Source organism: Cannabis sativa, chromosome 4 (assembly GCF_029168945.1).
Source record: "Cannabis sativa cultivar Pink pepper isolate KNU-18-1 chromosome 4, ASM2916894v1, whole genome shotgun sequence".
NCBI lineage: Eukaryota > Viridiplantae > Streptophyta > Magnoliopsida > Rosales > Cannabaceae > Cannabis > Cannabis sativa.
The window spans coordinates 41720603-41736073 of record NC_083604.1 but is presented as its reverse complement, the minus strand read 5'-3'; the positions used below and the strand labels follow the sequence as shown (position 1 = coordinate 41736073).

The following is a 15471-nucleotide window of genomic DNA, read 5'->3' as shown; positions in this document are numbered from 1 at the left end:
TAGTTACATTTGAAGGGAAATCAAAGAGCTTAAATTACAGCAGAACTCAAAGAACTTAAATTACAGCTTTAAGGGATGCTTGATATTGGGTTCACCCGACCCAGTTTATCGCTGTGGGGAGCTCCGGTTCTGTTTGTGAAAAAGAAAGATGGTTCCCTCAGAATGTGTATCAACTACCGGGAATTAAACAAGTTGAAAATCAAGAACAAGTATCTGTTACCTAGAATTGACGATTTATTTCATCAGCTTCAGGGAAAGATGGTCTTTTCAAAGATCGACCTGCGATCTGGCTATCATCAACTCAGAATTCGGGAAGAAGATATACCAAAGACTGCATTTCTAACCAGATATGGACACTACGAATTCTTAGTAATGTCATTCGGATTAGCCAATGCTCCAGCGGCCTTTATGGATCTTATGAATAGGGTATTCAAGGATTTCCTCGATAGCTGTGTCATAGTGTTTATCGATGACATCCTTATATACTCTCAGTTAGAAGAGGAGCATGAGCATCATCTTCGAATGGTATTGCAGCGACTTAGGGATCACAAGTTGTATGCAAAATTCACAAAGTGTAAATTCTGGTTGTCCGATGTATCTTTTCTAGGGCATATTGTCAGGAAGAATGGAATTATGGTTGATCCAAGCAAGATCGAGTCAGTAAAGAATTGGCCGAGGCCAAAATCAGTGATAGAAATTCAAAGTTTCCTCAGTTTAGCAGGATATTACCGATGCTTCGTCGAGGGATTCTCTAAAATCTCTATGCCATTGACCGAGTTAACTAAGAAAAATCAGCGATTCGTGTGGTCAGACAAATGTGAAGCAAGTTTTCAGGAGTTGTAGCAACGTTTGATAACAGCTTCGGTGTTGGCTTTGCCATCAAATCAACAGAAATTCGTTGTTTATTGTGATGCATCCAAACAGGGTCTGGGATGGATTCTGATGGAAGCTGATAAAGTCATAGCCTATGCCTCCCGTCAACTGAAGGATTATGAGCAGCCTATGCCTCCTGTCAACTGAAGGATTATGAGCAGCGCTACCCAACTCATGACCTAGAGCTTGCTGCTGTGGTTTTTGCTCTAAAGATATGGTGGCACTATCTTTATGGTGAAAAATGCGAGATTTATACTGATCGTAAGAGTCTCAAGTACTTTTTCACCCAGAATGATTTAAATATGAGGCAGAGAAGGTGGCTGGAACTGGTTAAAGACTACGATTGTGAGATTCTTTATCACCCGAGAAAGCTAATGTTGTGGCTGATGCTTTGAGTAGAAGAGGTCCCGGGTAGATTTCCACTACTGCTATGATAGCCCCTCAACTAGCTTCTGAGATGGTTAGTCCAGGGATTGAGTTTGTAATTGGAAAGTTGCACAACTTGACACTTCAATCTAATCTGTTAGAGAGAATCCGAAAAGCACAACTAGAAGATTCTGAGCTAGTCAAGGTTCGAGATGAGGTGATGGCTGGTTGGCCTAAAAACTTTTCAGTCTCAAATAATGGAATGTTGTTGTTTAAAGCTCGAGTTTGTGTTCCTAGTGTTGATGAGGTTAAGAAAGAGATTCTTGATGAAGCTCACACCACACCTTATTCACTGCTTCCAGGAACCACCAAGATGTATCAGGATTTAAAACCCTACTTTTGGTGGTATGGGATGAAAAGAGATGTGGTGGACTACGTGTCCAAATGCTTAACCTGCCAGCAAATTAAGGCTGAACATCAAAAGGTGGTAGGGTTATTGCAACCTTTAGCTCTTCCTGAGTGGAAGTGGGAGGACATTGCGATGGATTTTGTTACTGGTTTGCCTAGAACCACGGGAATGTATAATTCGGTATGGGTCATAGTGGACAGATTCACAAAATCAGCTCACTTTTTGCTAGTGAAAGTTACATACTCAGTGGATCAGTACGCTGAACTGTATGTGAAGGAGATAGTTCGTCTCCATGGAGCTCTTAAATCCATTATTTCAGACAGAGATCCAAATTTTACATCAAAGTTTTGGGTGAGTCTTCAAAAGGCTATGGGTACAAAGCTGAAGTTTAGCACAGCCTTTTACCCTCAGACTGATCAATCAGAAAGAACAATTTAAATACTAGAGGATTTGTTGCGAGCCTGTGTCATGGACTTTGAGGGTTCATGGAGTAAGTACTTGCCTTTAATTGAATTCTCCTACAACAATAGCTACCAAAGTACGATAGAATTGGCACTGTACGAGATGTTATATGGTAGTAAATTTTGCTCCCCTATTCATTGGGACGAAACTAGAAAAATGAAGCACTTAGGTTCGGAATTAGTTCAGAGGACCAATGAAGCTATAGATAAGATCAAGGCTCAGATGCTTGCTTCTCAAAGCAAGCAAAAAATTTATGTTGATCTGAAGTGCAGAGATGTCACATTTCAGGCAGGGGAACATGTTTTCCTACGGGTTTCACCAATGAAAGGTATTAGACGCTTTGGGAAGCGGGGTAAGTTAAGCCCTAGGTTCATTGCGCCATTTCAGATACTTGAGAAGGTCAGGCAGGTAGCGTATCGACTAACCTTACCACCAGCACTGTCGGCTGTCCATGATGTATTTCATATTTCAATGTTGAGGAAATATGTTTCAGACCCGACTCACTTCTTGAGTTATGAAACCCTTGAAATGCAGTCAGACTTATTCTATGAAGAGCAACCTGTTCAGATACTTGATAGAAAGGAGAAAATTCTTCAGAATAAGACCATTGCCTTGGTTAAAGTGCTATGGAGAAATAACAAGGTGGAGGAAGCCACCTGGAAATTAGAGTCTGACATGAGGACTCAACATCCAAAGTTATTCAGGTTAGATTTCGAGGACGAAATCCTTTTAACGGGGGGATAATTGTAATGACCGCTTTAGTAATTTGGATTAATAAAGGCAATTAGCACTAATTTCTGTTATTTTTAGAATTATTTATGAATTTAATTATCTGTGGGTCTCATTATTAGAAATGAGCATTAGCGTTATAATTTCTTAATTCCGGAGATTTTATTAAACTCTAGGGGTATTATTTGATTTATATGTGAATTGTGTTTTTTTTGTAATTTTGCTCGGCGACAACGGAAAATGCGATGGATGGCTAGTTTGATCACATGAGTAAGTTTAGAACCTTATTCCTTAGTTGGATTTATATTGGAGAAAATAAAATATCGAGGTTGAACGGGGTTATGGAATTTGACCATTTTACCCCTAGTATTAGAATTGCTTAAGTTGTAAATTAAGGGGCATTTTAGTCATTTTGCAAAGGTGTGATTTGGTGGCTGCCCTAGGAGGTGACACATGGCCTATTATTTATTCAGCAAGGATTAATTAAGTTATTTTTAATTCTCATTTTAGAAAATAAGGGAAATTGGAAGAAAAAGTCAAAAATTGAGAACTCTCTCTCTTTCTCTTTCGACTAAAGCAAACCAGGGGGATTTCATCTTCAATCTGGTGTTTTTTGAATATTAAGCAAAGTCTTTGTGAATCCAAAGCAAAGGTAAAACCCGATAACCTTTATTTATGTGTTTTTGAAGCTTTGGGTTAGTTTAAGTATGTGATTTTGATAAGTGGGAGATGTTAGGGTTAGAAATGCTTAGGGTTCGAATTCTAAGTTTGATTTGAGTTAATTTTAGCCTCTAGTAGCTGGTTTGGTTGTGTTGTATTGAATTTATGCAAGTTTGAGCTTTGAGCTCAAAGCTTTGATCTTTAATGCATATTGTGATACAGTGAGTTTTTTTTGTGAATTACTGGTTGGAAAATATTGTGTATACCTTAATTAGGTACTCTGGAAGGTTTGGTGGCATTTGGAGGAGTTTCGAGCAAGAAATGGGGTTTTTGGGTGAACTGGTGTAAACCGGCTAGTCGGTTTTGGCAGGGTCCCCGAATGCTCCATTTTCTCAACTCTCGTCCATTCCAGTGCCATTGTTGGGTGTTTCCCTATTTCCTGAGTTAGTGTAATCCCTAGAGTGTATAACAAAACCTAGAGTTGTAGGTTCGGGTTTCCCGGGATTAGGGTTTCGATCATGTGATTTACCCGGTTTCATTATGTGATTAAAGCATCCATCTAGCACGAGACTTTCCGTTCAGGTCGGCCAGCACACTTGAATCTGGAAAGAAGGTAAGAACTGTGTATAATATTTAATATGAATATCTGAGTGTATATATGTGCTAAGTGTATATGCATGCTTATATGTTAGTTGCACTACCAACACTTGTACAGTTATGGTACAAAGTGCATTGGTATAGTGAGTATTGTTTAAGAGTACATTACAGTGATACCGACACAAGTACGGGAAAGTACTGAGTGTGTGTGGTATATCACTCAGTGGTACTCAGGGTACGAAACAAACCCTACCAACACTCGTACAGTGAGGTACGTAGTGTATGTGGTATAGTGGCTATACCCTAGTATGGAACGTTCTTACTCATCTGTTAAGCCTTGTAAATATGTGTATGGGTGCCTAGATACAAGTCGGTATTATATGATATGTTATATACTTTTCTTACTGATTCTGTCGACTCACAGTTCTGCTTCCATGTGTAGGTAAAGGAAAGGCGAAAGCTGAACAAGAATGAGCCTGGCTAGGATGGGATTGTACATGTCGTGGTAGCGTGACCTGGAGTGTTCGATCTCGGGACATCTAGGGATATTATTTTGTAGTTGCTGTGCGACCTGGATATTGTATATGGTTATATTTTTTTTACAAAAGTTTAAAAACGGGATCTCGGTGTTTGTAAATAATTATGTGAATTATGAAGTTTAATATTCATGATAAAAAGTTTTAATTTAGCACGTTTTTCAAGAAAAATCTTTGATTAGCAAAGATAGCACTGTAACTGAAAAAGCACTGTAGCGTGCCTTAGCATTAGGGCGTTACAAAAATTATTTAATTAAACAAATATTTATTTATTTATTAATTAATTTTAACATTAAATGAAGTTGTAAAAAGCGATCATCCAATGATCCCCTTTTCACTGCCATGATCCAACTCCTCCCCGATTATATTACCGTTTTCTTACCGTTTATTCTTGGATTGACTTCTCTATATAAGTCGTATCAGATCAACGGAAGAATACATCTTTTTCAAGATCCAAAATTTTCTTTCTTCCTTACCATTTTTCTCAGAGCAAAATTTAAGGTGTAATTGAACGATATAGTTCAATGTAGAACATAACATATACAGAGGTTGTTTTATCCTGGGGACGCCGTGGTTGCTGGACTACCGTGCAGACTTTGGGTAGAGCCGCAAAACGTCTTAAGGAAAGCGACATTGTCCGCTACTCAGCCAGAATCTTCTATCAGTAATTCATTCCAGTTTTATTGTTTCAAATTCAATATAACAAGAGACACAACACATTATTGACCATAGCTTCTGCTGGTCGAGACCCACACCAAATTCTTGACAAAGGTGGCGACAGAGGGTGGATGAAGAGACCATTTAGATGAAATAAGGGGCAGAACTTGTTAGAATTTGGGATGAGATAAATGAGGTTTTATCTCAAAACTAATTGGCAATGGGAGGAGTAGCTCATTCATCTGATATATTCTATTATCTTTCTACACATTAGTAATGTGGGACTCATTGACATCTCTCTCAAGATGGTAGCTATTTTATTTGCTCACCATCTTGGACAACTCGACCACAAGTAGCTCTTTTTTCGCTCACTATTTCTGATCACAAGTGGCTCTTTTTGCTCTACTTTATGGACGGTGTTTTTGAATTTTTAGTGGCTCTTTCTTTTGGCTCACTATCCCCGAATCACAAGTCGTTTTTTTTTTTTTTACTTTGGCCATTGGATCAATTTTTTTAGATTTTTTGTGGCTCCTTTTTTTTTTTGGCTTTACTCCAATTAGCTTTTTTCATTATTTTTTTTTTGGGTCAAATAGTCGTTAGAATTTTTTTTTTTTTTTGATACAACGTTAGAATTTGGGAGAACATAAATGAAGTTCCATCTCAAAACCAATTAGCAATGGGAGGAGTAGCTCATTCATCTTATATATTTTATTGTTTTCTCACACATTAGCAATGTGAGACTCTCTAATAGAATTAAAGGTTTTAGGAGGCTCTGAGCTCGATGGTGGTCCTTGTTTGGCCAAAGGATGGCGGTAGACAACTAGATTTGAGCTGACAGAGAAACTACAAGAGAAAAATAGGGAGCCGGCGATGAGGGGATCTGAGTAGGGGGGTCTTAGGTTTGGTTAGCCTCTGAAAATGACGATGAGGTCCATTTTGGGGGATAGTGACCGGAGATGGTCTGAGCGGAGGAGAGAGAGAGAGAGAGAGAGAGAGAGAGAGAGAGAGAGAGAGAGAGAGAGAGAGAGAGAGAGAGAGAGAGAGAGAGAGAGAGAGAGAGAGAGAGAGAGAGAGGGAAAGCGATAACTCGAGGGAGAACTAGCTTTGTGCTTCTTGGATACTCGTGATCTCAGTGGTGGGGTCTCGTTTGTCGATTATGATCGAGTCGAATCGCCAACAATGGCCAATGATGTCGGATGAGTTGAAGACATAGAGTACATGTGTGATACTTTGAAATAATTTTTTAACTTTCAATTTTGTTAATTTTTAATTATTATGAAATTATTTTAAATTATGAATTTCAATAATTTTTTTTTAATTTTTAGTAGCTTTCAAATGATTTTTTATTTAATTTTTAAATAAAAATAAAATAAAATGAAGTAGTGCGCCAATCAGATAGTGCCATGTGAATACATACCTACCGCTTAACGATTAAGTACTTACAAAAATTTTAAATTTATAACTATAAATATTACGAAGAGTAATTTGCGGCAAAACCCTCCTAACTATCAATTTACTTGCAAAAAACCATCCAACCTTATATTTTGGTGGGAAAACCCTCCAAAGTACTGTTCCGTTTACATTTTTAAGGTGTCGTCTGTCCAGCCTCGTTAAGTCCTAATTTTGCCCACGTGGCAATGACAGGTCACTAAAAAATTATCCTATGTGGCCATATTTTACAAAATAAAATAAAAACTTTAAGAGTAATTTGCGGCAAAACCCCCCCAACTATCAATTTACTTGCAAAAAACCATCCAAAAAACTTTAAGGTTGGATGGCTTTTTGCAAGTAAATTGATAGTTGGGGGAGTTTTGCTGCAAATTACTCTTAAATTTTTTATTTTTATTTTAGTTTTTATTTTGTAAAATATTGCCATGTAGAATAATTTTTTAGTGACCTGTCATTGCCACGTGGACAAAATTAGGACTTAACGAGGCTGGATAGACGACACCTTAAAAATGTAAACAGAACAGTACTTTGGAGGGTTTTCCCACCAAAATATGAAGTTGGATGGTTTTTTGCAAATAAATTAATAGTTAAGAGGGTTTTGCCGCAAATTACTCTATTACGAAAACAACCTAGTATTTAAGTGCAACTACAAGTTAAACTTTAGTATACAAATTACTCATCATAATATTCCAAAAAAAAAATCCATATAAAGCCCTATCGTCATTACAATGACCTCATCACCTCCACCTAGACTGCCACGTTGTACTAATTAAGAAACTTCAGTACTTACTTCCACGAAAGTGCATATGAAAGAGCATGTCATAACCAAATAACTAATAATAAAATAAAATCACAATAAGATAATAATTTTATAATATGTATATATATATTTGATGGAAGTGACTCTTAAGTCTAAGCACACACCACTCTTTTTCAACCATATATTTTTCTTCTCTCTCTCTTTCTCTCTCTCTCCAATGAATTTCCACCAAAACCCTAACCCTAATATGACTCATAACCATTTTGGGGGGAATATCGACCCTCTCATGGACTTTGAACTCTCTGATTTCTTAGTCTTTGAGGATGGAGGTGTAGTACTTGATCATCATCATCAATTTGACTCTTTATCTTCACAGAGCTTTCCTTCCCCGGAAAATAATTTTGTGTCTAGCAACGACGGTGGAGGCGGCTGCGATGACAACTACGGTTGTTATACTGATGATCAAACCATCAACAGTATGATGATTGGTGCAACATCAACTAACACTAACAAGCAAGTCATCTCTTATCATTATCTTAACACATAATTTAGTTTTTCTATTTTTCCTCTTAATTATCTATATTTTATTTTACAAAACATTTTACTATCAAGATATGTATGTATGCCCACATTGTTTTTTTCACATTTAATTAGAGGAAGTAGTAATATTTGCGCATGTGAATGATATATATATATATATTTATTAATTGGTTTATATATACAATATGTACAGTAAAAACAGAAAAAATAAGATGGATGAAGTGGGTCATAGAGTTGCTTTTAAAACAAAATCAGAGCTGGAGATAATGGATGATGGTTTCAAGTGGAGAAAGTATGGGAAGAAGTCAGTCAAGAATAGCCCAAATCCCAGGTATTTAATTAATTAAAATGATAATATAATAAAGTGATCTTCAACACTATTGAGATAATACTTTCTTTTATTTGTTTATTATATATATATAGCATTATATGGTACGGAAAAGAATTGCCGAAATCCTCTACATATTATATATCTCTATAATAAATTAATTAATAGAGTTCATTGAAATAAAAATTGCATGGGACCAGTTAGCATTTAGCAACGAGTGGATCATTTTGATCCATCTCTCTCTTTCGTCTCTCTCTCATTTTGCCTTCATCGATTCATTTATATATATATATATATATATTTATATATATGAACAACTAGGCAAAGTTTAACTTTTTCAAAAAAAAATATATATTTAATTAGTAGCATTATTATTTTGCACTGTACACCTTATACTTGATTATAGGTTTTGTATATAATTTATTAAATATGTCTGATATTCGATATAGAGAACATTGTTATTAAACACTAGTTAGTGGTGCTAAGCACCTTCTATAGGTGTCATTTTTATGATAGTTAACGATATTTTCTAAAATTTATTTTCTTAAGTTATATAGGATTCGCTACTTATTAGTTACACCAATAGCAATTTAATACTAAAAAAGATGCTTGACACTAAGGTGACGTTTAGTGGGAGGTAATGAAATGGAATGAAAAAGAAACAATCTCCATTCCATTCCTTTGTTAGGTTGCATATTAAAGTGTTAGAATGTCATTCTAATGGAATAGCCTATTCGCATTCTCATTCTTATATTCTTATTCCTCTCAACCAAACGCCACCTAATAGTGCGCCCCTTTAGCAATTCTCTAATATACATTAATAGCATGTTATGTGTCTTGTGGACTCTGGTGATGTGTGCCTTAGCATTATGTGTGGAGAAACGCTCAAAGATACTCATAATATATATCACTTGATATGATGTAGTATCATTATTAAAAAAATTCAATATCAAATATCACTTATTATTATAAAAATCTTAAAAATAGCTGACTATATATATTTATATAGCGGCAATTCATGGTAGTACTAGCTGGGCATCCACCTTGATGCCTCTTAGCAATGGCCCTTATGTGTGAGCATTAGGAATCGACTTACAAGTTTAAAAATACTTGGAAAAATCGAACCCAATATATGTAACTATATATATATCCACAGTTCTATTTGCTACGCAATGCAAAATCGGCGGCTTTATAGTTAGTGGATCCTATAAGGTAGCTAGTTATCATGTGATGTGCAATAATGCAAAATGGCATGCCATATATAGCATATATATATTTTCAATCAGTACATATATATTTATTTACTTCTGCGGTTCATTTTTTATCGAGTTATCATAATTAAATTCATTAGAGATAATTAATTTCACTTAAATATAATTGAAAAGTAATACAAATTGCAATATTATAGTGTCTACACTTCTTTATTGTAATACTTAATACGTACAATTAACGTGTGTATTTACAGATCCAATTTCCACGTAAAATCAAATATATATAAAATTATTTTATATATATGTAAAAAATCCTTCATATTTTGATATATTACATATAGACTATCATATATACGCATACTACAAATAACAGAGTTTTTTTTTTTGTAAACAACAAATAATAATTTTTTCTTTGAGAAAACTTCAAGCTAATTTGTCTTTTGATTCTATTTACAACTGTAAGGTATGTATGGTATAGAATAGCCAATATTAATTAATTTGATATCTGAATATATATATATCTAGCTCTATTAATTATAATATAAACAAACAACTATCATATCAGCCAACTTTTAAAGAGTGATATTGAGATATTTATGGCTTTACTCTTCAAGCGCAGAAATATTTATGTACGTATTCGATGCTTTTCAAGTAACATTTAGGTGAGATTATAGCCACATAATGATTTTCGCACAATTATTTATTTATTTTTGAGACTTTCTAGTGCTGCGTTATAGCTCCAACTTGTCTACCCTATCTATGTGTATGTACACATAAGTTAGGCCGCCATAATAGTACTACTTATATATTTAATTAGAATTAATTAGTTTTGGTTAAGAAAAAAAAAGAGCTAATTAGTTTTTTTCTGTTATTAGAATTAATTAGTTTTTTTGTCTGTTATTAGAATTAATTAGTTTTGTTTAAGAAAAAAAAAAGAATTAATTAGTTTTTTTGTCTGTTATTAGAATTAATTATTTTTGGTTAAGAAAAAAAAAAGAATTAATTAGTTTTTTTTCTGCTATTAGAATTAATTAGTTTGTTTCTCCGGGGTATTATGTAAATATATATAACTTTATACTAATTAACCCTTTTACCGTGCATTTCCAAAAAAAAAAAAACAACCTTTCACCTTGTGTTAACGGGAAATAAAATATGTTTTCTGCTTGAATAACTTTGAATTGGTATTTTCAAAAAAAAAACTTTGAATTGGCAAACTTAATTATAAAAGTGTCAGCAAAAAAAAATAAATAAATATAAAAAGGTGTATTGTCTCCATATGTGTATATATTAAATCAAATATTTATTATTTATTCCCCTACTCTACTCATGTAGCTTTCATATTCTCAACTCTCTCTCTCTATAAATATGTATATATATAGCATCTGTATTTATTATTATGTGTATATATATAACTATTTGCCATGGAAGAAGGGTAATTTGATTACTTTCAAATTCTAATAAGTCTCGTTCTCTCCAATATAGATTTTCTCATATACATACATGTCCAAAATATTATATTTGACCGTGCCTTTAGATAATAAAAATCTTATCTAACTCTTTCTAAATTTTTTCTTTGGACTATTTCTCTACTAGGATAGATAATAGAATACTATTATTAGTACAATATTACTAACTAGAAGATATATCAAAGTAAGTGTCAATCTTAATAGCTAATGTTAAGAAAAGTATTAAAGTTAATTCTAACTATATAAATTAGCAGTATATCTCTCTATCAGTATACATCTTCTATCCATCAAACACCTACATGATAAGATAGGTAATTAATAATTATTCAACTTAATTTTGCTTTCTGCAATTAATTGGGAGATTATCGGAAATGGTTAGTGGAGGGCAGTAACAATAAGTGTATATGCACTTCATTAGTGGTGGGTATAGTCTAATATATATATATAAGCTAGTAGTAGTAGTACTACCTAGTTAGTGGAGTGTCCACATAGTTAAAATGCCTATAACATACCTATACTCAAATTATATATAAATATATATTATTTGTGAATTATTGAAATCAATTTCTTGCTAATATGCTTCTGTACGTTATTCTTAAACTCATATTAGATAAAAATCTAAAAATTTTGTTACTATCTAATAAGTCGCACGATTAGAAACTCAAACAAAATAAACGGATTTGGATTATTTTAGGGTTGACATGGTATTAATCCGTTTATTAAACAAGTTATTTTTGAGTTGATACGCTTGATTCAAAAATGACACAATAATAAACTATGTAAGGATATGCATTCTAAAATTTATTATATTTATTCCATATAAATTATATTTTGTATTTATATCATAATAAGATTGTAAAGATGTTAATGAATTGATTAGTTAATCAAAATTAAATATTGTTCTTCATATTTATAGGTTAAACAAGTTGGGTCAGATTAGCCCGTTTCGTTTATAAACGGATTGAGTTTGGTTTAGGTAATGAATTGTGTTTGAATTGATATTTACTTTTAGTATTTAAACCTCAACACGAACACAATCCACAAAGACAAAGGGTCACTCATACATATCATTCCAAAAGTTATATTAACTATTGCAGATCATAAATACAATCATGTATATAATTCTTTATTTCAATTTTTGTTGTTATATATATATTTGGATCCAAAATTGACCAAAACAAAAAAGTGATGTATATATACTTATGTATAATTTTTTAGAATTGAAAATGATGGAGAATATATTATAAATACATACAGGAACTACTATAAATGTTCAAGTGGAGGATGCAATGTGAAGAAGAGAGTAGAAAGAGACAGAGAAGACTCAAGCTATGTGATAACAACATATGATGGAGTCCACAATCATGAGACCCCTGGTGTCCTCTATTACAACCAAATGCCTCTTATGGCTCCAAATGCTTGGAATTTACAACCTAATCACCATTTTTCTCATTCTCACTCTAACTCTCACTCTCACTCTTCCTCTTCTTCATAAAATATATATATTAATTAATTACACTAAATGAAGTTCTATATACATATATATATATATGAATATTGTAATCTTGTTATAAAATTTAAGGAAAGGTCATATTAGAATAGTAGTAAGTGCCATCTTGTAAATATCATATTAATGTGATACAAGAAACATGTAGAGAGTCAACGTGAAGTTTTAAATCATATCGAAGGGTACATATATATAGTCCAGCAGATGACAAATGTTTTTTTCTTTCTTCTTCTATTGAAATTGAGGAATTTATGTTCTTGAATTGGTGGATTAGAAATATAGTATGTTGGGCTACAGATCATTTTATCCTAGAGAAAATTAGAGATTTTAAATTAATAACTATATCTAGGCGGTGAGATGGTAGTTTAAACATCTCCAAATATATTTATCTAATTTTTTTTTAATATTTTCTTAAATTCAATCTATACTATTTTTTTTTTTTTTGAGACAGTGATATGAATCACGCTATGACAATCGCAGACGCAGAAAATTTCCAGTCAACAAGTCAATTGTTTAGCCAAAGATATACAAAGTCAGAATATGAATCACTATAAACAAAGCGACTTATATAAGACTAAGTTATCTCGGAAATTTAGACAAAACAACTTGAGATCACCTTTAAAAGACATTTGAAGTAAACAACCCAATGAGCCAAAACTATTTACAAAATAAATAAGTATAAAAAAGTGGCTTAGCATACTACAATAATAATGCTATAAATTTTTAAATTAAGGATAAAACACAAATATTATATTATTAGCAAGAAAACTTATCTTTGAAGCATGACATCAAACTAATATGTTATATCCAAATATTAAAATTAAGTCTTCTAAAGTAGAAATAAACTAGCCACCATAACCTGCACCATGCATAATATTTAAAAAATTAATCAAACTTAATAACTCAAATTCCAATTAAAATAACTATTTCTTAACAGAGTAACAAAACTCAATTAGCTAACAAATAAGTAATAAGAAAATAATAATATAAAATAATAGAATTAAAATTTCACCAAAATTATTAAATATAATTAAAAGTAAGATTTAAAACTTATCTGTGACTCTTTCAGGTTGCCTTCATGCGCAAACACATCAACAACATACTAGTCAAAATATGGAACAAAATAGCCGAGTAAAATAGCCCAAACTAGCCAAAATTGGCACAAACTAGCTAAAAAAGACACAAACGAGCCAAATATAAAAATATATATATAAAAATACAAAACATAAATAAGTTGTAAAAACGTAAAAATAAAAATGGAAGTAAATTATAATAATAGTGATAACATATAAGTAAAATAAGAAAAGAAATTCAAATAACTTGCACAAAAACAAGACTAGATTAGAAAGAGTTAAAAACCTTTTAGTAACAATAAAGAAATAATAAATAAAAAAATTACTGAATATTAACAAAATAAGAAATTTAAAACAGAAGTCAATCCAATTTAATGAAAAATTAATATATATATATATATATAAATCTATATATATATAAAAAGAGTTAACAAAATTAATTAACCACACAATTAGCTCAAAATTAACAATCTATACTAATTTTAAAAACAAATAAAAATAAAATTATTTATGATTGAAGTGGTGAGATGGCCGTCTAAAACCCCAAACATATTTATCTATTTTATCTTTATTTTCAATATTTTCTCGAATTTAATTTATATTATAATTAATAAAAAATAAATATAAAAAAATTGAACCTACCATATCTATTTTTTCATTGTTTATCAAGATTTTTAAAAACTAATAAAATATAATAAAGCTAATGAAATATAATAAACGAATAATGAAATGAGAGTTTTTACGTGGTACAAAGATTAAGGACATCTAGTTCATGAGTCAATATCATAAAACTGAAAAAGGTCTTATTGATTTACACAAGTGTTTGAATTCTAGAATTTGCTTGAGCACTCGAGTAATGAGATTCTAACCCCTTTGCATGAATGAATTTTCTTCTATTTATAGTGTTAGGATTCTAGTATGTACATATTGCCCACTGATGGGGTAAATACAAATAATACATTGACTTTGGGCTCATTTAACGAAGCACGGCCCATGAGGCATTGATCTTCTGCTGATATGGATGCCACATCATGTTCATAATTGTCAAATTGTGTCCTACTTTTGTGGATAATAAAGATACATAAATGCTTGATTAACACACTTTATTTCAATATTTGGAAGATATGATTCTGGACATGATCCTGCGAATTAAGTTTTGATATTATGGGATCTGATAATTAATGAATGTGATACGGAGTTGCATATCCAAGTGCCCTTTTGTTACTCATTTGGGCACTTTTCTTGACATTATTCGGGCGGCTACTGTGCAGGAGAACCATCTTTTTTGGATGAAATGTTTGTCTAGCATTTGGAAGAGTTTACTTTGGTAATGGATTTGTCCCATTACCTTGATTGGGCCTTCGGTTGGGCATGTTGTAATTATACTGAATCATCTTAGAATTTCATGTGTCTTCTAACCGAAAACACAAATAACATTTACTCCCTAAGCTTTCATAACTCAAAGTGTTTTAAAGGCTTGCATTCTCATTCCAAATGGCTAGAGGACAGGTGGATGCTTAAAAAGTTGGAAACCTTGTTGAATTCTAGGTAGACTATTTGTGGTTGACAACTTCTAGCTTTTTAAAATGAAGCAACATTTGGCATTATTTCTTTGGCTCGTGAAGATTACTTTCATCAATGGGGTGCGTGCAGTATGGATTTATGAGAAAACTTATTTTACCAAGATCTTATTTACTATTCATGTATGTTAAATTAAAGTTAATCTTTAAATTAAGGCTAATCTAACATCCTAATATGGATACTTTAAAATAATGAAATTGACACATAAGGGATTTAAGAAAATCTTACATGGATTGCAGCAGAATAATTGTCTCCTTTCGTTTAGTT

At 32.4% G+C, this 15471-nt stretch overlaps 1 protein-coding gene across 1 annotated transcript; it reads left to right on the top strand.

Annotated features, from left to right (window-relative positions):
* The first annotated feature begins 7639 nt into the window (after positions 1-7639).
* On the top strand, positions 7640-12818 carry LOC115712128 (probable WRKY transcription factor 51). The gene is made up of 3 exons (XM_030640363.2): positions 7640-8011; positions 8232-8369; positions 12301-12818. Exons 1-3 carry the CDS (start codon positions 7716-7718, stop codon positions 12536-12538), a joined length of 672 nt encoding a protein of 223 aa, XP_030496223.2. The 5' UTR covers positions 7640-7715; the 3' UTR covers positions 12539-12818.
* The last annotated feature ends 2653 nt before the right edge of the window (positions 12819-15471 follow it).